The sequence below is a fragment of the Neophocaena asiaeorientalis genome, unplaced genomic scaffold (assembly GCF_003031525.2).
Source record: "Neophocaena asiaeorientalis asiaeorientalis breed wild unplaced genomic scaffold, Neophocaena_asiaeorientalis_V1.1 scaffold469, whole genome shotgun sequence".
Lineage (NCBI taxonomy): Eukaryota > Metazoa > Chordata > Mammalia > Artiodactyla > Phocoenidae > Neophocaena > Neophocaena asiaeorientalis.
Genome location: NW_020172691.1, coordinates 2,080,410 through 2,101,410, shown reverse-complemented (window position 1 = coordinate 2,101,410; position 21,001 = coordinate 2,080,410). Strand labels below are relative to the sequence as shown.

The 21,001-nt window shown below is 59.4% G+C and overlaps 2 protein-coding genes across 2 annotated transcripts in view; one reads left to right on the top strand and one right to left on the bottom strand.

The window, feature by feature from the left end:
- The window catches only part of TMEM259 (transmembrane protein 259), a 7,456-nt gene extending 7,251 nt beyond the window's left edge, over positions 1-205 (bottom strand). Inside the window, 1 exon segment of the mRNA XM_024740004.1 lies at positions 4-205. Coding sequence (XP_024595772.1) covers positions 4-58 — 55 coding nt within the window. The 5' untranslated portion in view covers positions 59-205.
- Positions 206-6,593: 6,388 nt separating this feature from the next.
- CNN2 (calponin 2) lies at positions 6,594-14,335 on the top strand. The gene is made up of 7 exons (XM_024740080.1): positions 6,594-6,753; positions 10,485-10,606; positions 11,128-11,194; positions 11,296-11,433; positions 12,359-12,475; positions 12,628-12,774; positions 13,336-14,335. Exons 1-7 carry the CDS (start codon positions 6,691-6,693, stop codon positions 13,609-13,611), a joined length of 930 nt encoding a protein of 309 aa, XP_024595848.1. The 5' UTR covers positions 6,594-6,690; the 3' UTR covers positions 13,612-14,335.
- The last annotated feature ends 6,666 nt before the right edge of the window (positions 14,336-21,001 follow it).

The window sequence follows — 21,001 nt, the reverse complement described above, 5'->3', positions numbered from 1 at the left end:
CGCCGCCGCCGCCGTTGGGCCCGGGCCCCGGGGCCCCGGGCGCCGCGAGCTCCGACATGCCCACCGTCGCGCCTTAACGGCCCGCAGGTCCCCGAGGACGCCTCCCCGCCGCCATCGGCCGTCCTCGCCACCGCCTCGCTCCTCACGGCCGCCCGGGCGCCGCCGCCATCTTCCGCCTCCGCGCCCCAGCTGACGCCAGCGAGTAACCGCGCCGGCAAGAGCGGCCTCCCTGCGGCCGCGGGGAACGCTGGGATGCGGTCGGGCGGCCCATGGCGGCCCCGCCCTGTGGCCTGGCTCCCGGGTAGGGAACGGCGAGGGGCGGGGCTGCGTCTGGTCCGGGTGTTTTGCCTATCGCCCCCACAAGCCTCCGCGGCTGCAAGGCGGGCGGTAAAATTAGTCAATCTCTGAGGAATTTAGAGGTGTTAAAGTAAACTGACAGGAAATACGACTGCTGGAGATGTTTTTTACTTGGCGCTCTGGAAAACTATGCCGAAGATAAGATTACATTAGAATGTTCTAGCTGAAAAGTGATTTAATTTCCGGCCTTTAAATAATCTCGCGAGAAGAGGAGAAAAGTTTATGTTGTGTGGGAACCTCCGTTCCCCGCGCAGGCAAGCAGATATTGAGTGTTCTTAGAGGCTACAGTTGTATTCCTGTTCTCCATCAAGAGGTAAAAAGCGATAGAACTTCCTTCTTTCTCTGCCCTTGGGGCCGGCTGGGGCATTTACATAAGCTTATGCCTGGCTACACGAAAAACAGATTAAACAAGGTGGTTTTCTTTGTTCTTCCACCTCCCAGCTGCGATTCCCCGACCTTTCCGGCAGGTGGAAAATAATTTTTCCACGGAGCGGGGGTAGGATTGTTCAGGCGGTAATGCGAGCGAAGGGGGGTGGCAGATGAAGCTTCGCTCGCTGGCCCGCTGCTCACCTCTTTATGTGCGGCCCGGTTCCTAACAGGCCGCGGACTGCTACCGGTCCGCGGCCCAGGGGTTGGGGACCCCTGCCCTAGCGACTTTAGCTCTTCCTTCTGAGAACCGGGCCGCTCAGGTGGGTCACCCCCCCATCTCTCTCCTGCTCCCTGGCCGCCAGGCCCCTGTCCCGGCCATTCGGGGATGACGGAGTGGACAGGCCTCCTCCAGCTAAAGTGGGGTCACGAAAGGTCCGTACCTGGCCCTGCCTTCCTCTTGGCTGCCACCGGGTGCCCGCCCGCGGTGTCCCAGGCCTGGGGTCCCTCGTCTGGACCACGTACACGCTCACTCATCTTTGAAACGTCTCGGCGCCTCCCAGCAGCCGTGGTAGTAATAGGACCTAACATTCATTGAGTACCTACGGTATGCCAGGTTCTTCCACCTCCTGCTCCAAAGCAAGGCGGGGTGGGCTGCGGCAGGAAGTGTGGAAGGGCAGGTGGAGCCGGAGGCGAGGGGCCTGGGAGAGGATGCCTGAACCTGGGGAAGGACACGTTCGTGCCCCAGGGCCTGCACTGGGTGTTAGGGACACAGCGGCGGCCAATGCAGTACCGGTTCCTGCCCTAGCAGAGCTCAGGGACCAATAGGAGACAGGCAGACCGCCAACTGGATATCTGGTCTGGTTCCCGATGGTGACAATCCCACTGAAGGGCACAGTCAGGGCCTCTGAGAAAGACCAGAGCATTGGGGTGGGGGGTGTTGGTTCCTGGGGGGGGTTCCTATTCTGAATTGCACTGGGTGGTCAGGGAGGGAGGAGACTTTTCAGCTATGACCTGGAGCCTGAGAGAACCTTCCAGACCTACCTGCCGGCTTTCATAATCCTGGAGCCCCACTCCCTGGAGGTGGACGTGTCTACCACAACCAGGAGGCTAAAATCATTCTCTTCCTGTTTCACAGGGAGTGCTCTGCACAGGGCCTGGCATACGGTAGGCATTCAATCGATGCAAATTCTTTTTTTTTAAATGAATTTATTCATTTTATTTATTTATTTTTGGCTACGTTGGGTCTTTGTTGCTGTGCGCAGGCTTTCTCTAGTTGTGGAGAGCAGGGGCTACTCTCCCTCGCGTGGGCTTCTCATTGCCGTGGCTTCTCTTGTTGCGGAGCATAGGCTCTAGGCGTGCAGGCTTCAGTAGTTGTGGCACGCAGGTTCACTAGTTGTGGCACACGGGCTTAGTCGCTCCGCAGCATGTGGGATCTTCCCAGACCAGAGCTCAAACCCATGTCTCCTACACTGGCGGGCAGATTCTTAACCACTGCGCCACCAGGGAAACCCGTAAACTTTACTTTTATTGGTGTAATCTGTGTGGAAATGGGCCCGTGTGGCAAGCAGCTGCTGTGTTGGGCAGCACCGTCTAGTGCTCACTCCCACATAGGGGAAACATGCGGCCCTGGAGAGCAAGTGAAAGTCATGGTCACAGAAAAGGAGTATAGCGGGAGGTGGGGGCGGAGAGAGTTCCAAATCTAAGCCAAAGACACAAGGAAGGACCAGACCCCAGGCCCGCCCTTCTGGGCACAGTCGGGAATTTAGAAGATGGGCTGGATTTCGGAGGATGCTGTGGTCATCGTGTGGTACCTGTCTGGGATGTGTGGGTGGCATTGGGACCTGGAGCCTGGGCTGGGGCTCACTGAGAAGGTTCTGGAAGGTGGACAGTGAACAGGCCAGGTGGAAAGAGTGTCAGGCGGAGGGCGCAGCCAGGACAAAGGCCCTGAGGCAGGCCTGGTGCTGATCATTAGCGGCAGAGTGAGGAGAAGCCCCCGTGTCTGGAGCAGAGTGAGCAAGGGAGAGCGTGGGGCCTGGAGGACACCTTTGTTGAGGGGGCAGTGGGCAGCCATGGAGAATTGGGAGCAAGGGAGGTTCCTGACCTAACAGGCTTGAGATTTTATTGTTACTTTTTTTTTAAATTTTGGCTGCGCCGGCTCTTAGTTGTGGCATGCAGGATCTTTAGTTGAGGCACGTGAACTCTTAGTTGCGGCATGCATGCGGGCTCCAGTTCCCCGACCAGGGATGGAACCCGGGCCCCCTGCATTGCACGAAATCTTACCCACTGGACCACCAGGGAAGTCCCTGTTGTTACTGTTATTTTGTTTTCGCTGCATCGTTGGGGCCATAGGACCCTCCGGGGTCTCACTCAGAACCCTGACACTACAGGGAAGGGGCCCAAGCCCCTCACCACACCTGCAGCCCCTGTGCCCAGCCACCCAGACCGCCAGGCCCCACCCCCATAGCCCAGCACCGGAGGCTGAGGCTCTGGGGTTTCCTGCAACTCCAGGTCCTCCAGCCCCTGGCCCACGTCCCTCTGGCATCACGGAGGAGATCCTGCTCCAGAATACCTGCATCCGCCCCCAGTGAGCCTGCATCATTCCACACCTCCCCTACCCCCACCGCAGTCTCCCCGGGATCAGTCCAGGACAAAGAGGTGAGTGCGGGGGGCGCGGGGGCGGGACGAGGGTGGCTGGTCAAGGGCAGAGGACAGCTGCAGAGGCCCCAGACCTCCCTGCCACGTTCTGAGGCTAAGCCAAAATTCCTAAGATTTTGACATGGGTTGAGTCAACATGCCCTTACCTCAGCTGACTGGGGATTGGAACCCAGGCCTAGGTGGGGGCCGCTGAGGTCATAGGATTATACAGAACCACATAATTCTGTAAGTTTTAGGTCCTGGGGGAGTTTCTCAAATAATGATATTACAAGCTTTTGGAACCCCAGGGTTTCAAAATCTGGGATGTCTGATCTGAATTTCTTGAGTTCCAGGAGGCTGAGAATCTAGACCATGGGTCAATAAGCTTTTTTCTTTCTTTTTTTCTTTTTTAAGCTTTTTTCTGTAAAAGGCCAAAAAGTTAATATTTTCAGCTTTGCAGCCCAGGGACTACTCAGCCACAAGCAGTCTGTACACAAACAGCTGGGCGCCAATAAAACTCTGTCCAAACATGGAAATTTGGATATTATATGATTTCCATGTGTCATGGAATAGTATTCTTCTTTCGATTCTTTAAAAACCTCTTAAAAATGTAAACACCATTCTTAGCTCGTGGGCTATACCGGAAAAAAAAAAAAATAGCATCTGAATTTGACCCACAGTCCAGAACAGCGTTAGGCAGTAGAAAAATAAGACAAACCATACACAGAATTTTAAATGTTGGCTCATGTTAAAGAACTAAAAGAGAATAGTTTTGGTCATATATTTCACTTCACTTGATATCTGGGAAATATGATCATTGCAACAGGTAATCGATATGAAAAATGATGTATGAGGTATTTCACACCTGTTTCTGTCCCGTGTCTGAAATCTGGCCTGTTTCCCGACACTGACGTTTCCTCGGAGACACTCATATGTAGCCGGACTGCGTAAAACTGACGCTGAAAAGGAAAACGCGTGCACACCCAAGTGGTTTCATGTATACTCAGACATTTTTCAAAAACTGGATCTGGTGTTGGTTTGCACTTTTAAATTGGAATCAGTTAAAATCAAGGAAAGTGAAGGTTTCCCTTCCTTGGCCTTGCCAGCCACACCTCCAGGACTCAGGAGCCACGCAGCCGGCGGACAGGGCCCAGGAGGGCATTCTCGGTGCCATCTCGGTCCCATTGGTCACCACTGGTCTAAATGCCAAGATTTGCGTCACCCAGCACTTATGTGGTACCTACAATGTCCCAGGCATTTTTCTGGGCACCTGGTGAATGTCAATGCCTAGGAGGTAAGCCCATTTCTCAGGCGAGAGACTGAGGCCTGGCGGCATCGGGGGGCTTGTCCAGTTCATCAGAGGGAAGGCAGGCAGGTGGTTCTAAAGTTTGGAATCATCCAGGCTCAGTGTTCTGTGGTTTAGCTCCTGTCCAGCCCTGCAGAGGCCCCACAGCCACCCGGCGCCCCAGACATGGCCGGCCCCTGCACTGGAGTATGCCTGCCTCAGGGAGTATCAGCGGGTGTCACGTGCAACTTCCCTGTCCAGAGGCCCCCAGCTCTGGATGGTGTCCCTAGAGAGTCACTGGTGGCCCCCCTGGACAAGCACCAGGGGTCGGGGCATGACAGGAGGACCATGGGCGTGTTGCCGGCAGCCACTGACCACCCCAGGCTGGAGTAGGTACTCAGGGGACTGGCTCGAGCCTCCTTCCCCACAGTACCCTGGGTCCTGCCCACCCCCGTGCCCCAGCAGGACCTGCAAGGGGTCCACTCAAACCGCCCTCTGCCCCCACAACTCCCCACCTAGACACTGATGAACCACCCATTTCCACACTCCACCGCACTGTCTCATTGTTGACCACTGGTTCCCATTTCACACGTGAAGAAACACACCCAGCAGGGAAGGGACTCACCCAAGACCACCTGGCTAGGACTTGAACCCTGAAGAAAGCCTTCAGATAGATGGAATGGGAGACGTACAGTCAGGGAAAGTCAGTAGATATCCGGGGAGTGGGGTGCCAGGGAGGAGTGCTCCCAGGGAAGGACAGGGTGAGTCATCTCTAAGCCCTCACAGAGCCCAACCAGCCACTTGTCAAATGTGTCAAACTCCTACTTATGCTTCAAAACCCCACATCCCACATCCCCTCTTACATGCCTCTTTCCTTCACCCCTCCAGTGGAGCACCCACTCCCTCCCCTATTTGCTCCACCGCAGGTCCCTCCTTCTGTCCTGTACCTGCTTGCGTGGAGCAGGGGTGCCTATGCCTGGGTTTGTCTTCCCAGGGATGGACAGGGCCAGAGCCAAGGTCTCCTGGGAGCCAGTATCGCCTAACAAGGGGCTGGCCCAGAGGCCCCATCAGGGAGCTTTCAATGAATGAATGAATAGGTGTGTGAATGAATGAGTGAGTTACTGAAGAAATGAATTTATTCTATTATTAATTTATTGATTTATCTGTACAAGCAGGCAGCTCCTGTTGAGTGCCAAGTGTGTGCCTGGCCTGGTTCCCTTGGCAGCCTCAGCCCTACCCCCAAGGCATCTCCTGACTTCAACTCTCTGTTGTTTCACCCCCTTCCCTATTCCCCACCATCCCTCAGCCCAGAATTGAAGGCCCCTTCACATCCCCTACTTCCCCAACCTATCAGATTGATCTCTACACGCTTTCAACCACTGACGGTCCCTCCAGGTCTTTGCATGTTCTGCCAGGAACGCTACTAATCCCTTTTGGACTGGCGAACTCCGACTCATCCACCAAAGCCCCAGCACCAATGGCCCCGCCTCTGAAGAGCCTGCCCTAGTTCCCTTGCTAACCACCCAGCTACGAGAGTTCCCAGAAGGGGACCTAGACTGGGAGGCGCCTCTAAGTGGCAGAGAGGGGGTTCCTCATTAGTGTCCCAAGGGAATTAGGGTTCCACCCAACCATTCTCCCCTGCCATCATCGTGCAAAAGAGTAAACTGAGACCCAGAAAGGGTGAGAGAGCCGCCTTGGGGCTCCCAGCAGGGAGAGGGCAGGGGTGCCGGGTCTCGGCGGTGCGGGGCCCCGGGCCCTCCCTGCCTCAGTCTCCCGTGGGTTCAGAGAGGGCGGGGCCCTCCGGGCTTCTGGTGACGGGGTGCTGCGCCGGGGCGGGGGTCGGGCGGTTGAGGGGCTCAGGAAGCCCGCAGCCGCAGGAATCCGGCGCCGAGCGGCCTTATAAGGACATGTGCGCCGGGCGCCAATCAGCGGCGGGGGCGGGGCGCCGGGTCCGCGTCCCCCGCCGGCTCGCCTGCCAGCCCGGCCGTCCGTCCGTCCCGTCCCGTCCTTTCCCGTCCCTTCCCGCGGCGCCGCGCCCGCCAGCCATGAGCTCCACGCAGTTCAACAAGGGGCCCTCGTACGGGCTCTCGGCCGAGGTCAAGAACCGGGTGAGTGAGGGGCGCACCCCCGCCCCGCCAGCCCAGCCCGTCGCACCCTCCGCTGCTGCAGGGCGGGCGCCCCGCCGGATCCCCAGCGTCGGGGGCGGCCCTCCTTCCTAACCTCTGGGGGGTGCCCCCGAAGCTCCCCCAACTCGGCGGAAGCAGTGAGGTCTGTGCTCTGGCAGCCCCCAACATCTGGGAGCGGTTGGGTCTAACCCCTTCCCCAGCCCTGCGCCTCCAGCCCTCCCCCGCCTGAAGCCCCCCGTCCACCGCTCTCAACCCGCCAGCCCTGGGCCCCTCCAGAGCTTCAAGGCCTGAGAAGGCCCGAGGGAACCCCAGCGGCCCCCTTCTCATCCCCCTCCCCCACTTCTGCTTTTGGGGCCACTTAAGCTTAGGGGAGGGGAGGGGAAGGGGGCGGGCCGAGTGTTTGTGAGAAGTCCGTTGCCCCCCCCAGGAATTCCCCGACCTCTTACACCTGGGAGGCGGGGCACCCAGGGGGAAGGTGGAGTTGAGGGGGCCCGCCTTCCACCCCGCACCCCCTGCTGTTCCTTTCCACATTCTCTTTGTCCCCGTCTGACAAACTTTAAAGGGATAGCTAAGGCGTCCGCAGGACCCGTGGGATCCCCTGAATGTGACCCTAAGATGTGGGTTTTGTAACTTGCAAATGCGGGCTGGGACCTGGGGACACACTTTTAAAGAAAGCAGTTGTGGTTCTGGCTCAGAGAGAGGGGCAGGCACGTCTGCAAGGCCACACAGCAGGGTCAGCGCACCTAGGGAGAGAGGAGCAGAGGATGATCCCAGCCCTGAGGGAGGTCCTAAGCCTGACCCGCAAGGGTCATCCAGCCGGAAGGGGAGTGTGTCATCCCTGTCCACCCGACACGCACACACCGCCACCTGGGAGTGTGGTCCCACAGCGGCAGCCGCCCCGCCGGGAGCCTGCCTGGGCACGCCGGGGACACAGCCCTGCCAGCTCCCAGGCCCCTGCCCGGTCGGCACTCCAGGGCCTGCAGACACGAGGGAGAGTTTCCGCATCACCTCTGTGAGCCCCAAGGAGCCTCCTTCCAGCCCGTTTGGGAAGTCGAGGGACCGAGCCTGGTCCCTGGGCAAGCTCCCCATGGTTCCCCCTTAAACACACAATTCCCCACTCCGGCAATAATGCCATGGTGAGGAGGGGGGTGTTTACGGGCCCCACCCAGCACCAGGATGGTCTAAGACCCCTGGTTTGCACACGGGGTTCAGAGACATTGCTCAGACTGCCCAGAAGCACACAGCTGGCCAGAGGCAGAGTCAGTCAGGACTCGAACCCAGACCTGCCGCAGCCACTGCCCCATGGCCACCGGTCCTCCTGGCAGTCCAGGCATCTCCCCTGAGGCAGCAGGAAGTGGGTGAGAGTACAGCACCCCAGCGGGGTGGGGGCCGCTTCCTGCAATGGAGTCCGTGGAGCCAGATTGACAGCTGCCCTGTCGGGGATGAGGTCAGAAGGCTCCCTGTGACCAGCCCTCAGTTTGCAGGTCTGGAGAATGGGTGGGCCACCCCCGAATTGGAAACCAGGTTCCTGTGGCTTCTCAGCCACGCCCCATCCACTTTACCAGCTGCTTGAGAGGAGGAGGGAGACCCGGGGCCCTCTCTGCCCAGCCCCCCAGGCCTCAGTCCCCCACCCCACCATGGCCCGGAGGCAGGCTGAGGTCCAGTGTATCCCTCTGAGATCCCCGGCCGGCTGGGGGGCCTAGACCACTGGGAACAGCTGGTCCCGATTTAGCAGGGAGGCAGCGGCTGCATTCCTGGCAGTTTGCGGTGGGGAGGAATGTGCTGAAGGCTGGCTGGGCAGCCACTGCGGGCGGGGCTGGGCCCTGCGAACCGTCGGGGACGGGGCCCAGCTGGGCAGGCGGGCCAGGCGTCCAGACCAGCCTGCCTGCTTCAAGCTCGGCTCTCATAATGACACCCTCTGCTTCCTCCAGCCCTGCTGCTCCCTGGCCTGCGGGAACCAGAGGAGACCCGTGGGAACTAGAGACCCGCGGGAGCCAGAGACCGGGCAGATGGGGTTAGCAGGCCAACCTCCCGCCTTTGTGTCCCCTGTGCTCTGGGTGGCTCAGCCCTGGTCCTGCATCTGGGGCTTTATAGGCAGGAAGCAGCGCCCAAGTTTGGAAAGCCTTATGAAAACAATTCAAACATAAATGGGGAAATGGAGGCACAGGGTGAAAACTTTCCATGGTCATGGGGAGCTGGGGGCAGAGCTGGGAGGAGGACTTGGGGCTGCAAAGGCAGCTCTGGGTCCCTGTGCCCTCGAGGTGTGTAGAGGAGAGGAAAAGAGACGGGCAGGGATGGCGTGAGTAAGGGTGGGCAGGGGTCTGGGGTCGAAGCCCACCCAGCTGGGCAGCCAGGTCCTTAGCTTCTTACCACCCCTCCAGGGAGCCGCCCTGGGGCTGCCCGCACACCACACCATCCTGGGTCTCCCTGGGTGTTGTGAGATGCTGTCGTGGGGAGCAGGGAGTGTTGTGTCTGTGGACAGCAGTGAGCGCTGATGCAGGACCATGAGCATCTTTATCCAGAGACAGCCTGAGCTGGATGGCGCGGCTTGTAGTGAGGATGGAACGTAAGCTAGGAGATAGATCATATGGCAGAAGGTGGAGAAAAGCTAGAAAGAAAATAAAGTAGGGCTGGGGGTGGAGGGGATGAGGAGGGCTGTCATAGCCAGGTAGTCAGGGAGGTCCTCTCCAAGCTACAGCTGGAGTGAAGGGAGGGACCCAGCTGTGCAAACATCTGAGTCCAAAGTGACAGCATGTGCAAAGGCCCTGAGGCAGTAACTGGCCCTGTGGCCAGTTCAAGGGGCAGAGAAAGGTTTGGTGGTTCCTTAGTAAGTTAACCTCAGGATTATCTTGTGACCCATCAATTCTACTCCCTGGTATATACCCAAAATAATTGAAAACAAGTGTTCAAATAAAACTTGTAAATGGATGTCTATAGCAGCTTGATTCACAAGAGCCAAAAGGTGGAAACAGCCCAAATACCCATCAGCAGGTTAATGGTTAAACACGTGTCCCTCCACACACGGTAACATCACTCAGCCATGAAAATGGGTGAAAGCCTGACACTCGCTACAGCGTGGATGGACCCTGAGACCATGGTGCTCGGTGAGAGAAGCCAGACACAGAAGGACACACAGGGTGTGATTCCATTTATGTGAAACGTCCAGAACAGGCTGATCCACAGACACAGAGAGTGGATTCGTGGTTGTCAGGGACTGAGGGCAGGGAGGAGTGGGAGGTGGGCAGCTTATAGGGACGGGCTTCCTTTTGAGATGACGGAATATTCTGGAACCAGACAGAGGGGATGGTTGCACAACCTGGTGAATGTACTAAATGCCACTGATTTATGAGCTTTAAAATGGTACCTCTTGTGTGTTTCTCAACACAATTTAAAAACAACAGGGAAAGGCCAGTGTCTCTAGTGCTGGGAGACCAGGGAGGTGGCGGACGTGGGGGCAGATCCTTCCGGGGCCGTGTTGGCTGCCCTGTGGGGTTTGACACCAGTGAAAGTAGATTAGCCCCGACGATTGTCAGTGAGAGATTTGGGGTGGTTTATCTGTGCTGATGGGGAAGGGTCTGCTTGGGTGGCGTGGGGACCTCTAGGCCCCTCGGTCTTTTCTTACCCTGGAGCCCTGGGCCCTGCCGCATTAAGAGCTTCACTGGGCTCCCGCTGGGTATGTGCTCACGCCAACACTGTGCCCTCTGCCCCTCCAGCTCCTATCCAAATATGACCCTCAGAAGGAGGCAGAGCTCCGAAGCTGGATCGAGGGACTCACTGGCCTCTCCATCGGCCCCGACTTCCAGAAGGGTCTGAAGGATGGGATCATCTTATGCACGTGAGTGCGTGTATCCGCATATGCTCATCACCCTGACTGTTCTGCACAATGTGGTCACGCTCCACGTGCTGTGTGACGCCTGCTTGCTTTTCCTGATGGGTCTCTGGTCTTTCTTGCTCTTCTTCCTTTTTCTTGTGTTACTACTTTGTCTAGGATCTCTAATGGGGAGCATCCTCTCGGGAGAGCCTATAACATTTCTGGAAGACCTCCTTTGCTGCACCCTATTCAGCCGTGGTTCAAACATTCCATGGTTTGCACCTTAAAAATGTTAACGGAAATTCCCAGATTCACTCCCCAAACTCGGTGGTTCTGGACTATACTCCCAGTGCTGGTTACTGTCACTCTTTGGCATCTTTGCATCTTTGGTGGGTGAAGACTGGATTGCAAGAGGGGAAACTGAGGCCCAGAGAGAGGCACTGAGGTTGGCCAGGAAGGCAGGAATTAGTCTCTTGGGTCTCTGAAGTTCTGCTACACTAATGGAGGTTCCCTTTTCCCCACCATCCCATATGTCCCCCCACCAGACTCATGAATAAGCTGCAGCCAGGCTCAGTCCCTAAGATCAACCGCTCCATGCAGAACTGGCACCAGGTGAGGGACAGGGGGGTGGAATGAGGATGGGGCTGGGGGACCCCATCTGATGGGGGGGTAAGACCGAGGCCCCTCACTATCCTTTTCCTGCTTCCTCCCAGCTAGAAAACCTCTCCAACTTCATCAAGGCCATGGTCAGCTATGGCATGAACCCTGTGGACCTGTTCGAGGCCAACGACCTGTTTGAGAGTGGGAATCTAACACAGGTGCAGGTGTCTCTTCTTGCCCTGGCCGGGAAGGTGAGGCCCAGAGAGGGGCAGCAATCTGCTCAAAGTAACACAGCGAGCCGGGCGGGGATTTTCAGATGCTGTTCATTCATTCCTTCACAAAGATTTCTGAGCATCCACGAGGCGCCGGGCACTTTGGATACAAGGGTGACCAAGGCAGACACAGTCAACCCCTTTATGGGCAGACAACGAACAAATCTCCATTTTCTTTATTTACAAAAAATTTTATGTTAGAGCATTTTTAGGTTCACAACAAAACAGAGTGGAAGGTACAGAGACTTCCCGTCTACCCCCTGTCCCCACTCATGCACAGCCCCCCCTACTTTACATAGTCAGTGAACCTCCGTGGACATCTCCTTAACACCCAGAGTTCCCATTAGGGTTTGCTCTTCAAATCATTGTTTTACAAATTATAAATCGTGAGAAGTGCCTTGAAGGAGAAGAAACCGTTAGGCCGATGTCTAGTGTCTGAAACAGAGACCAAGACGGGCTGGAACAATGTTTCAGGAGGAGGTTTTCATGTCAGGGAATTGTGTTCTGAACGGTGCTTTCAGAAGCCCCCTGTGATTGCCACGTGGGTAGTGAGGTGGGGAGACCAGGGAGGAGTGGGGGACAGGCGTCCAGGGGAGAGACGATGGCCGTGGCCTGGCCGAGTGGCTGGGGCTGGGTAGAAGGAGGTGATGGAAGGTGAGAGAGATAGGAGGTGATGACGCCCCCTAAAATTCTTGGCCTGTGCAGCTGTAAGGCTGGGGCTGCCATTGCCTAGGGAGGGAAGGCTGGGGGCCACAGGGCTGCTGAGCCCGAGGTGTTGGGCTGCTGGTGTGGGGGGCAGGTTGCAGCCAGATACCTGGGCCTCCCCTGGGCTCACACACCCCGGGCCTGGCTGGGGGGACCCAGCTGCCCCTCCCTGATACTCCCACCCCCTCTTTCCCCCCAGGCCAAGACAAAGGGGATGCAGAGTGGCGTGGACATCGGCGTCAAATACTCGGAAAAGCAGGAGCGGAACTTTGATGATGCCACCATGAAGGCGGGCCAGTGTGTCATCGGGCTCCAGGTGGGTGCGCGGCTGCTCCAGCCCCAGGGTGCGTGGGTGGTGGGCTTGTGATGCGACCCAGGCCCTATCCAGCCTGGTAGCCCCTCAAGTTCGGGGCAGGGTCTGGAGGCCTGGTGGGGGCAGCCTGACCTCTCCCACCTGTGTCCCTGCAGATGGGCACCAACAAATGTGCCAGCCAGTCAGGCATGACGGCCTATGGCACCAGAAGGCATCTGTATGACCCCAAGAACCATATCCTGCCCCCCATGGACCACTCGACCATCAGCCTCCAGATGGGCACAAACAAGTGTGCCAGCCAGGTGGGCCTCCCCAGTCCCCCCGGGCCCCCACCCACCTTACCAAACCCTGAGGGCTCATCCCTGTTGCTGAGAGCATCTCCCGCTGAAACCCACTCTGGGTTTCCCTCCTACCCCTCTGGCCGTGCCTGCTCTGACTCTGCCTCAGCCTGCTGTGTGTCCCAGGGGAAGTTACTAACCACCTCTGTGCCTCAGTTTCCCTCAAAGTTTTGCCCAGAGGCCCATCCAACTCTGATATTTTTAGACCCTGCTGTTGTCACTTTTCCTGCTATGTTGGTGTATCGGTGTGATGCCTTTGGAGCATTCAGGTCCTGGCAGGCCTGAGCCCCAGCCTGGGGAGCTTCCTGGCTGGCAGGGAGAGAGAGCTGGACCCAAACACCAGATCAACTCAGCACAGAGTCAGAAAAGAGAGGGTTCTGAGCAGGGCTTGGAAGGATCTGTAGGAGTTTGCACTGTGAGTGCAAAGACAGGGAGGTGGGAAAAGGTGTGGGAATTTAGGGGAAGTTCTCTGGGGCCTCTGTTTCCCCTTTTCTTCCCTCCCTGACGCCTCTTCTCTCTCTCCAGGTGGGCATGACGGCTCCAGGGACCCGGCGGCACATCTACGACACCAAGCTGGGGACAGACAAATGTGACAACTCTTCCATGTCCTTGCAGATGGGTTACACGCAGGGCGCCAATCAGAGCGGCCAGGTATTTGGCCTGGGCCGGCAGATATACGACCCCAAGTACTGCCCGCAAGGCCCAGCGGCCGATGGGGCTCCAGCGGCTGCCGGAGATGTCCCAGACCCGGGGGAGGCCCCAGGGTACCCCCCCTACTACCAGGAGGAGGCAGGCTACTGAGGCGCCCATGCGGGCTGTCTCCCATCATTGCCCCATCTGGGTTTTCGGGTTTTTCTGTGTTTTTGTCTTGTTTTTCTTACATGTCTGAGTGCTGCCAGCTGAAGGTCTGGGGAGAAGGGGTGAAGGCCATATCCAGATGCATGTGGGGTGGGGGTCCCCGCCAGGGCACCTCCAGGCATGTTTCCCAACAGGCTTTGGGCCAAGTTGCAGGGGAGAAAGACGAAACCCGGGCAGGAAGGGGGACCGACCCCAAGTGGTTTCCGGTTGCTTCTTCCCTTCTCTTTTCTCTGCCGATCAGTTTGTGGTTTCTGTACCCACAGAAGTTTCAGGCCGTTTTAGTGAAATGAAAATACTTTTTTTTTTCAGGGGAACGGTAGGGGGATGGTGGAGGGGGCTACTGGGAGAAGGTCAGGCCACAGTCCCAAAATATTTTAGGCCTCGTGAGGTACTGGATTTCCCTAGGACCCTCAGACCACCGGCCCTGTCCCCTGCCAGGGGCCCAGTGGGGATACTGAGGCCCAGGCAGGATAGTGCAGTTCTGAGTGGTTGAGCCAAAGCCAGAAGCCCCCATACTTGTCCCCATACCCCACCAAATACTGCACAGGGACCCCCACCCAGAGGTCCTCCCGGGGACCAGCCCCTGCCCAGGAGCCCTGGGACCAAGAAATAATGTGAAATACCGACTGTGGACCAAAGGAAATAAAACCTCTTTTTCGGAAATGAAGGTGCTGGAGTTGGTGCCCAAGACAGCCTGGGGGGCGGTGCCTTAGGGCAAACCTGTAAGTAGGTCCTCGGGACGGTGGCTTCATCCAGCCTCCAGGCCTTTGTGCATTTACTCGTCCCGGAGTTCCCTCCTGGCAAACTCCTATTCATCCTTAAAGCCCCAGTGACAACAACAACACTCTCCTTTCTTGTTTTTTTTCTATTTTTTATTTATTTATTATTATTATTTTTTGTGGTACGCGGGCCTCTCACTGTTGTGGTCTCTCCCGTTGCGGAGCACAGGCTCGGGATGCATAGGCTCAGCGGCCATGGCTCACGGGCCCAGCCGCTCCGCGGCGCGGCATGTGGGATCTTCCCGGACCGGGGCACGAACCCGTGTTCCCTGCATCGGCAGGCGGACTCTCAAGCACTGTGCCACCAGGGAAGCCCCCAAACTCTCCTTTCATGGAGCCCTTCCCACCCTTCTCACCTTTCCCAGCACCTTCAGAGCTGTGGATCCACACACATGTTTCATTAAGACCTTGTGAAATATACCCAATTTTCTGGAGGGGGAAACATCTGGAGGTTTCTTCCAAATCAGTGTCACCATCGTGACCCAAGATTCTAATCTTAGGATGTTGAGGGCCCCCTCCCACTTCTGCCATCGCCTGGCCCACTGTAAGGACCGAGGAATGTTTGTGGAATGAATGAATGAACAAATGATGACTCTAGTCGAACCCCCATTTTCTGGATGGGCAAATGGAGTCCCAGAGTATTAGGGCGAGTTTGGCTAGGGCTGGAGGGAGAGTGGGGAGAAAGGGACCTCATGAGACTAGGAGATGCAGTATTGCAGGCGGCTATGCAACGTGGGCCTGGCCGGTGTGTTCGGAGGCCAACCCGCGTGGGGTGAGCCGGGCGCCCCTCCTCCTTGGGGTGCAGCAGCAAGAGGCGAGCGATCCCTTTAAGAAACCCGGCTCAGCGTGGCCCGGCTGTGACCCCGCCTCCCCCGTCGGCGCGCGCGGCTCCGGTTGGCCCGGCCTCTGAATGGCGGCTATGGAAGCCAATGGGAGCGGACGGGGCGGGGCCAGGCCGGGGCGCGGGACGCCAGGTACAGGTCGCTGCCGCGGTGACGCGCCGGCTTCCGTTGCGGAGCACAGGCTCCGGACACTCAGGCTCAGCGGCCGTGGCTCACGGGCCCAGCCGCTCCGCAGCACGTGGGATCTTCCCGGACCGGGGCACGAACCCGAGTCTCCTGAATCGGCAGGAGGACTCTCAACCACTGCGCCACCAGGGAAGCCCCGAGGGCTCCTCTTAAAGGAGCCGCTCTCCCCAGCCGCTGTCGGGCGGAGGGAAGGAGGCAAGAGTTGGGGGCTGGAACGGTGGGAGTGTCCCGGAGAGAGAGGAAGGCCCTGAGACTCGAGGATGCGGGGGTGCGGATGGGTGGGAAGGAGGCAGATTCCGTGGGAAATCAGGGGTGAGGCCGGACTCCAGACTGCTACTCACCTTCACACCCTGCCGGGGAGTGTTGGGTGCGGCAGAATTGATCACTAAGTCTCCACGGGGAGGTATGGGCATCAGACTCACCAACCTACACCTGCAGCCCCTCTCCCCATTAGTACGCCGCTAAGCTCTCTGCCCCGTTTTACCAATACAGAAACAGAGGCTGTTCCCCGCAGGTCCCACTTGTAAAGGAGAGTCCTGGAGTGAGAGTCAGGGGTCCTGGGTCCACTCCCTGCCCCTCTGGCGGCCTCAGTTTCCCCATCTGTACGATGATGAAGTAGGCCAGGCTGGACAGTTCCAAGCAAGGAACAGGATCAGGAATCGCTGGTTCCAGGCGCCGCCCCTGCTCTTTACTCATTTTCTGGATCTTGTGGGTCTTCTGAGCGGAAGAATACTACGTGAGGGGAGGGCAGAGCTGGGGCCCTGCCTCCAGCTGGGTAACTTGCCTGTCTCTCTGGGGGCCTGGGGTGGCCCCTCTTCCAGCCAGCCGTGTAAAATACTCGTTGCTATTATCATTGGAGAAGAGCGCGGGGTGGGGTGGGGTGGGGGAAGGGAATCCTTCCCCGGGTTAGGGATGAGGCTGGGGGACAGAACCTGGAGGCCCCACCAGTAGGGCTTAGGGTGGAGCCTGGTGAGGAGAGAGTTAAGCCTAGGCTCCACCACCTGCAGGATTAATTGATCGCCTTTGGACCCCCAGCTGCAGCCCTGGGCCCCTCAACCAATGAGATGCGAGGATGGATTCGGGCAGGGCTCCCATTGGCTTACTCCGCCCCTCTGGGGAGACAGGAGCCCCTTTAATTAGCGCGGACTGTTTGCTCGGCTCTAAGCAGAGCTTCCAGGAACTCTGCTCGATAGAGAGATGGTGAGGTTCAGAGAGGAACAGGGAGTTAGTTGCCCGCAGCCGCACAGTACGTCTTCAGCCTGACCCCTCAGTCCTGTCTCCCGTCCTATTCCCACCATGGCCTCCTGGACGGAGCTGATGCTGCTGCTTTGGAAGAATTTCCTGTACCGCAGGAGGCAGCCGGTAATGTGTGGTCGGGTGGGCCATCCCCCCAGGGTCCCCCACTCCCCCCCGCCTGTTCTGCCCCCGCAGTTGCAGCTCTTGGTGGAGCTGATGTGGCCGCACGCCATTCCCACCCCCAACTTGGGCAGCATGAATGTAAGCCTCCCAACGTCCAGCACTTTGGGGTTAGGGTTAGGGTTAGCAGTGGTCACCCCGTGCACAGGGGCCCCAGGGAGAGTCCGGAGCACAGGCCGGGCACTCGAATCATGGCTGAGAGGGAGCACTCTGTCGCCGGGGCTGTCCTCACGCTGGGGACTCAGACGAGAAGCCCACGTCCGGCGTCCCCGCAGGCCATTTCCCCAACAAGCCGCTGCCGTCAGCGGGTACCGTCCCTTGACTCTAGGGCCTCATCTGCAACATGAGCAACACCTGTTTCCCACGGCCCACGCCCACCGAGGAGCCTGGCGTCCTCGGCACCTTCAGGACTCCCTGTAAGCCAGCGGCAGCGGGGGCGGCCGGGTGTGTGTGGGAGGAGGGCCGCCCAGCCACCGCCTCCCGCCCTCTCTCTGTCCCCAGGGTCTCCCGGCTCCTGGCAGATGCCCACAGGATGCTGGCTAGCCCGAGGCAGCTTATGCCTACGCTGAGGGCTGCACGTGGAGCAGGTGAGAAGGCAGGGCCCAGGGCAGGCAGGGCGGGGCCGGGCTCTGAGCACGCACCTGCCTCCGCGTGCTGGGCTGTGAAACAAGCACGGGGTGGGGCGTGTCTCGGTTTAAGCTTTGCCTAACCCTGGGCTTCTGTGCTTTACTCCCTCAGCCTGGGCTCAGCTGAGTGACTAGCCCAAGGAGGGACCGTCCCTGGCCACTGACCTGCGGAGGACACTGACGCAAGGGGTGAGGTGGGGCAGGGCAAGGCCAGCTGGAGCCCTGGACGCTGTTCTCGTGGAGTCCCGCCCTGCCCCTCGTGGGCCAGCCTCCAGGCCTTTGCCTGGGCCCTCCCTGGTGCCTGGGAGGGCCTGAGATACTCCAGCCCTGAGACCTTGAACAAGCCCATTTGCCTCTAGCAGCCTCAGTTTCCCTGTTTGTAAAATGGGGCCTATGATAGTATGGACCCCCTGGGAACTTAGCAAGGTACCAGCGGGTCCATACTATCATAGGCCCCATTTTACGGCCCCTGGTGCGACAGCAGTGAACGTCGTTGTCACCTTGTCATCTTTCTCCCCAGGAATCCCTGGCGTTTGTGCTGGGCCAGGCCCAGGATTCCTTAGACAGCCTTGTGGAAGCAGCAGAAGACCTGGCCCAGGAGATAAGAGGCCCGCGCAGCCTCTACCCCAGCCAGGAAATTGGGTGGGCTGCCTGGAAGGGGAGGTGACAGGGCAGCCCCAGGCACCTATCTTTGGTAGGTTTTGGGGGGCACTTGGGCAGAAAGAGAGGGAGAGGGTGCTCCTGGTGGAGTCCCCTGCCCTGGTTAAGGCTTGGCGGTGGGACCACGTGGAAGGGAAGCCTGCCCGGGCCCTCTGGCGACCCGTCTCCAGCTCCTGGCGCCGCCTGGCCTGGTGGAGCTGTGGGCACTGCTGTGGAGACCCCAAGGGCCAGGTGGCCCCCTGGAGGCGGTGGCAGAAGCCCTGTGCAGTGCCGGGGGCCCAGCAAGCCGGTACGAGGCCAGTGACCTGAAGGAGCTGGTGTGGCAGGAGCGGCACGGGCCCTGCCACACCACAGCTTGAGTGGCTGAGCTGGCTTCCCAGCCGGGGAGGTGGGGCCAGGACCTGGGCGGGCGCAGGGTCTCATGGTGCACCCCTCGGCGCTAGGCTCCACCCGCACTGAGCTGGTGGGGGCCCTGGACGCCCACCTCCTGTCGCACCGGCTCTGGAGGCGCCTGAAGCCGCTGGTCCTGGGGAAAGTAGTGTTCAGCTCACGGCCCAGGTGACGGTGGGAGGGGTCCCATGTCCCGGCCTCAGACCAGGGCGGGGAGGGCCAGGCCAGCGGGAGGGCCCTGACCAGGAGACGGGCGGCCCCTGGGCTGGGTCCGGGAAGCGGGGTCTAGAAGGGGTAAGAGTTTGCCAGGTTACAGACAGCGCTCAGAGGCACGGGATGGAGCAGAGGGGGGGAAGCAGGAGGGGTGGGCAGTGGTCCTAAGAGGAGGGAAGGGTCGTGAACAGGCAAGGCCGGCATAGACCTTGGCGCCCGCCTCCTGCAGGTGAACCGAACCTTCCAGGGGCTGCCGCTGTTGAAGGGCATCCAGGAGGTGTGGGAGCTGCTGGGCGCCCGGCTCTTGAACTTCGTGAACGACAGCGCCGGCGTCGCATGGCTGCAGGTGGGGCCAGGACGCCGGGCAGCAGTCATGCCCTGCTGAGGATTTGAGCAAAGGGCAGGGCCTTCTGGGCAAGGGTGTGGAGCTGGGAAGTGGTATCCACGGTGAGCTCCGGCCGCAGGGATGGGAAGAGGGGTGACAGGCCCTGAATGCCCGAAACAGACTCCCACCTTCCCCGACACCCCCCAGAGGCTCCTGCAGGTCACAGGAAGAAGGCAGCCAGGAGCTGGAGGCTAGGACCGGGGGGGAGGCTCTTCGTGCCTTTCTGAACCCCCGAAGTGGTGGCTGCAGCTGGCATGAGGCCCATGCTGATATGGGACACATGGTGGGCACACTGGGCCGTGCGATGGAAGTGAGGGGCCGCCCACCTGGGGAAATCTCTTTGAGGGGAGGGGCAGCCCTGCTGTGGGACTCCTAGGAGGAAACGCGGCTCCACCCTCAGGTCCAGAGGAGAACCCTGGGACCTCGGACCCATAGCCCAAGCCCCTCCCAGTGCGTGACTCTGGACAAGCTGGAGGCTGCGCCCTCAGAGGCTGCCCTGGTGGAGCGGGCCCTGGAGCTGCTCTCCGAGCCCGAGGACTTCCCGGACTCTTCGCAGTCCCCAGGCCCTGGCCATGTGCGCATCAAGATCCGCATGGACATCGATGACGTCACAAGAGCCAATAAGATCAGGGACAGGTGGGGGGCCTTGTGGGGCGGGGCCGAGGGAATGGGGATGCCAGGGAGCATCCCACCTACCATAGACCTTGGTAGGTGGAGCCCAACGCTCCTTAGACCAATTGGGGCCTGCGGTGGGCGGAGCCTATGGTGTGAGGGGCGCGGCCAAGGGCTTGGCAGGCGCGGGCTCAACCCTCGGCTTCTGGGATAAGATTAGAGCGCTTGGGGCTCCCCTGATGGCGCAGTGGTTTAAAAAAAAAAAAAGATTAGAGCGTTTGGCAGGTGGGGCTACGTGCGTAATTGAGGAGGCAGGTGAGGGCGGAACTAGAGTTGTGATGGGCAGGTCCCAGCCACTCCCATACTCGCCTCAGATTTTGGGACCCCGGTGCGGCTGCTGACGCGCTGATGGACCTGCGCTACGTGTGGGGCGGCTTCGTGTACCTGCAGGACCTGCTGGAGCGCGCAGCCCTGCGCGTGCTCACTGGAGCCGCGCCCCGCGCCGGCCTCTACCTGCAGCAGATGCCCTACCCGTGCTACGTGGACGACGCGTGAGCGCCCCCTCCTCAGATGCCAGATCCGGGTCTCAGGGTGCGGCCAGGGTTCCGTTTGCAATATTCACGCAGTCAAGGCTGAGAACTACAGTTTAGAGGGACCACTCTCCGTGACTTGTAGCGGGAGGAGCAGGGATTCCTGAGGGTCGGGGGTCTCCGGGAGCTGGGAGAATGTGGCCTAACAGCCAGAACCCTAAGGCGCTATCAAGGGTCTGATGATAAGGGAGGACAAATGTCCTCGGCTGGCCTCACCTTGGGATCCCAGTGCGCGCATCCTCGTGCCAGATGGGGGCAGCGCGGAGTCTCCGGCCTCCACCCCAGCTGCCCACTGCCCCAGGTTCCTGCGCGTGCTGAGCCGGTCACTGCCACTCTTCCTGATGCTGGCCTGGATCTACTCGGTGGCGCTGACCGTGAAGGCTGTGGTGCGTGAGAAGGAGACGAGGCTGTGCTGCACGATGCGCGCCATGGGGCTCAGTGGCGCCGTGCTTTGGCTGGGCTGGTTCCTCAGCTGTCTCGGGCCCTTCCTTCTCAGCACCGCGTTGCTCATGCTGGTGCTCAAGGTGGGCGCACTCCGGCCTTCCCGGCTCCAGGATGGGTGCACGTGTACGCGGGAGGGTAACAGGCAGGGGGCGCCTCGCGGGGTTGCGCGTCCCTGGGCGAATCCGTGCGC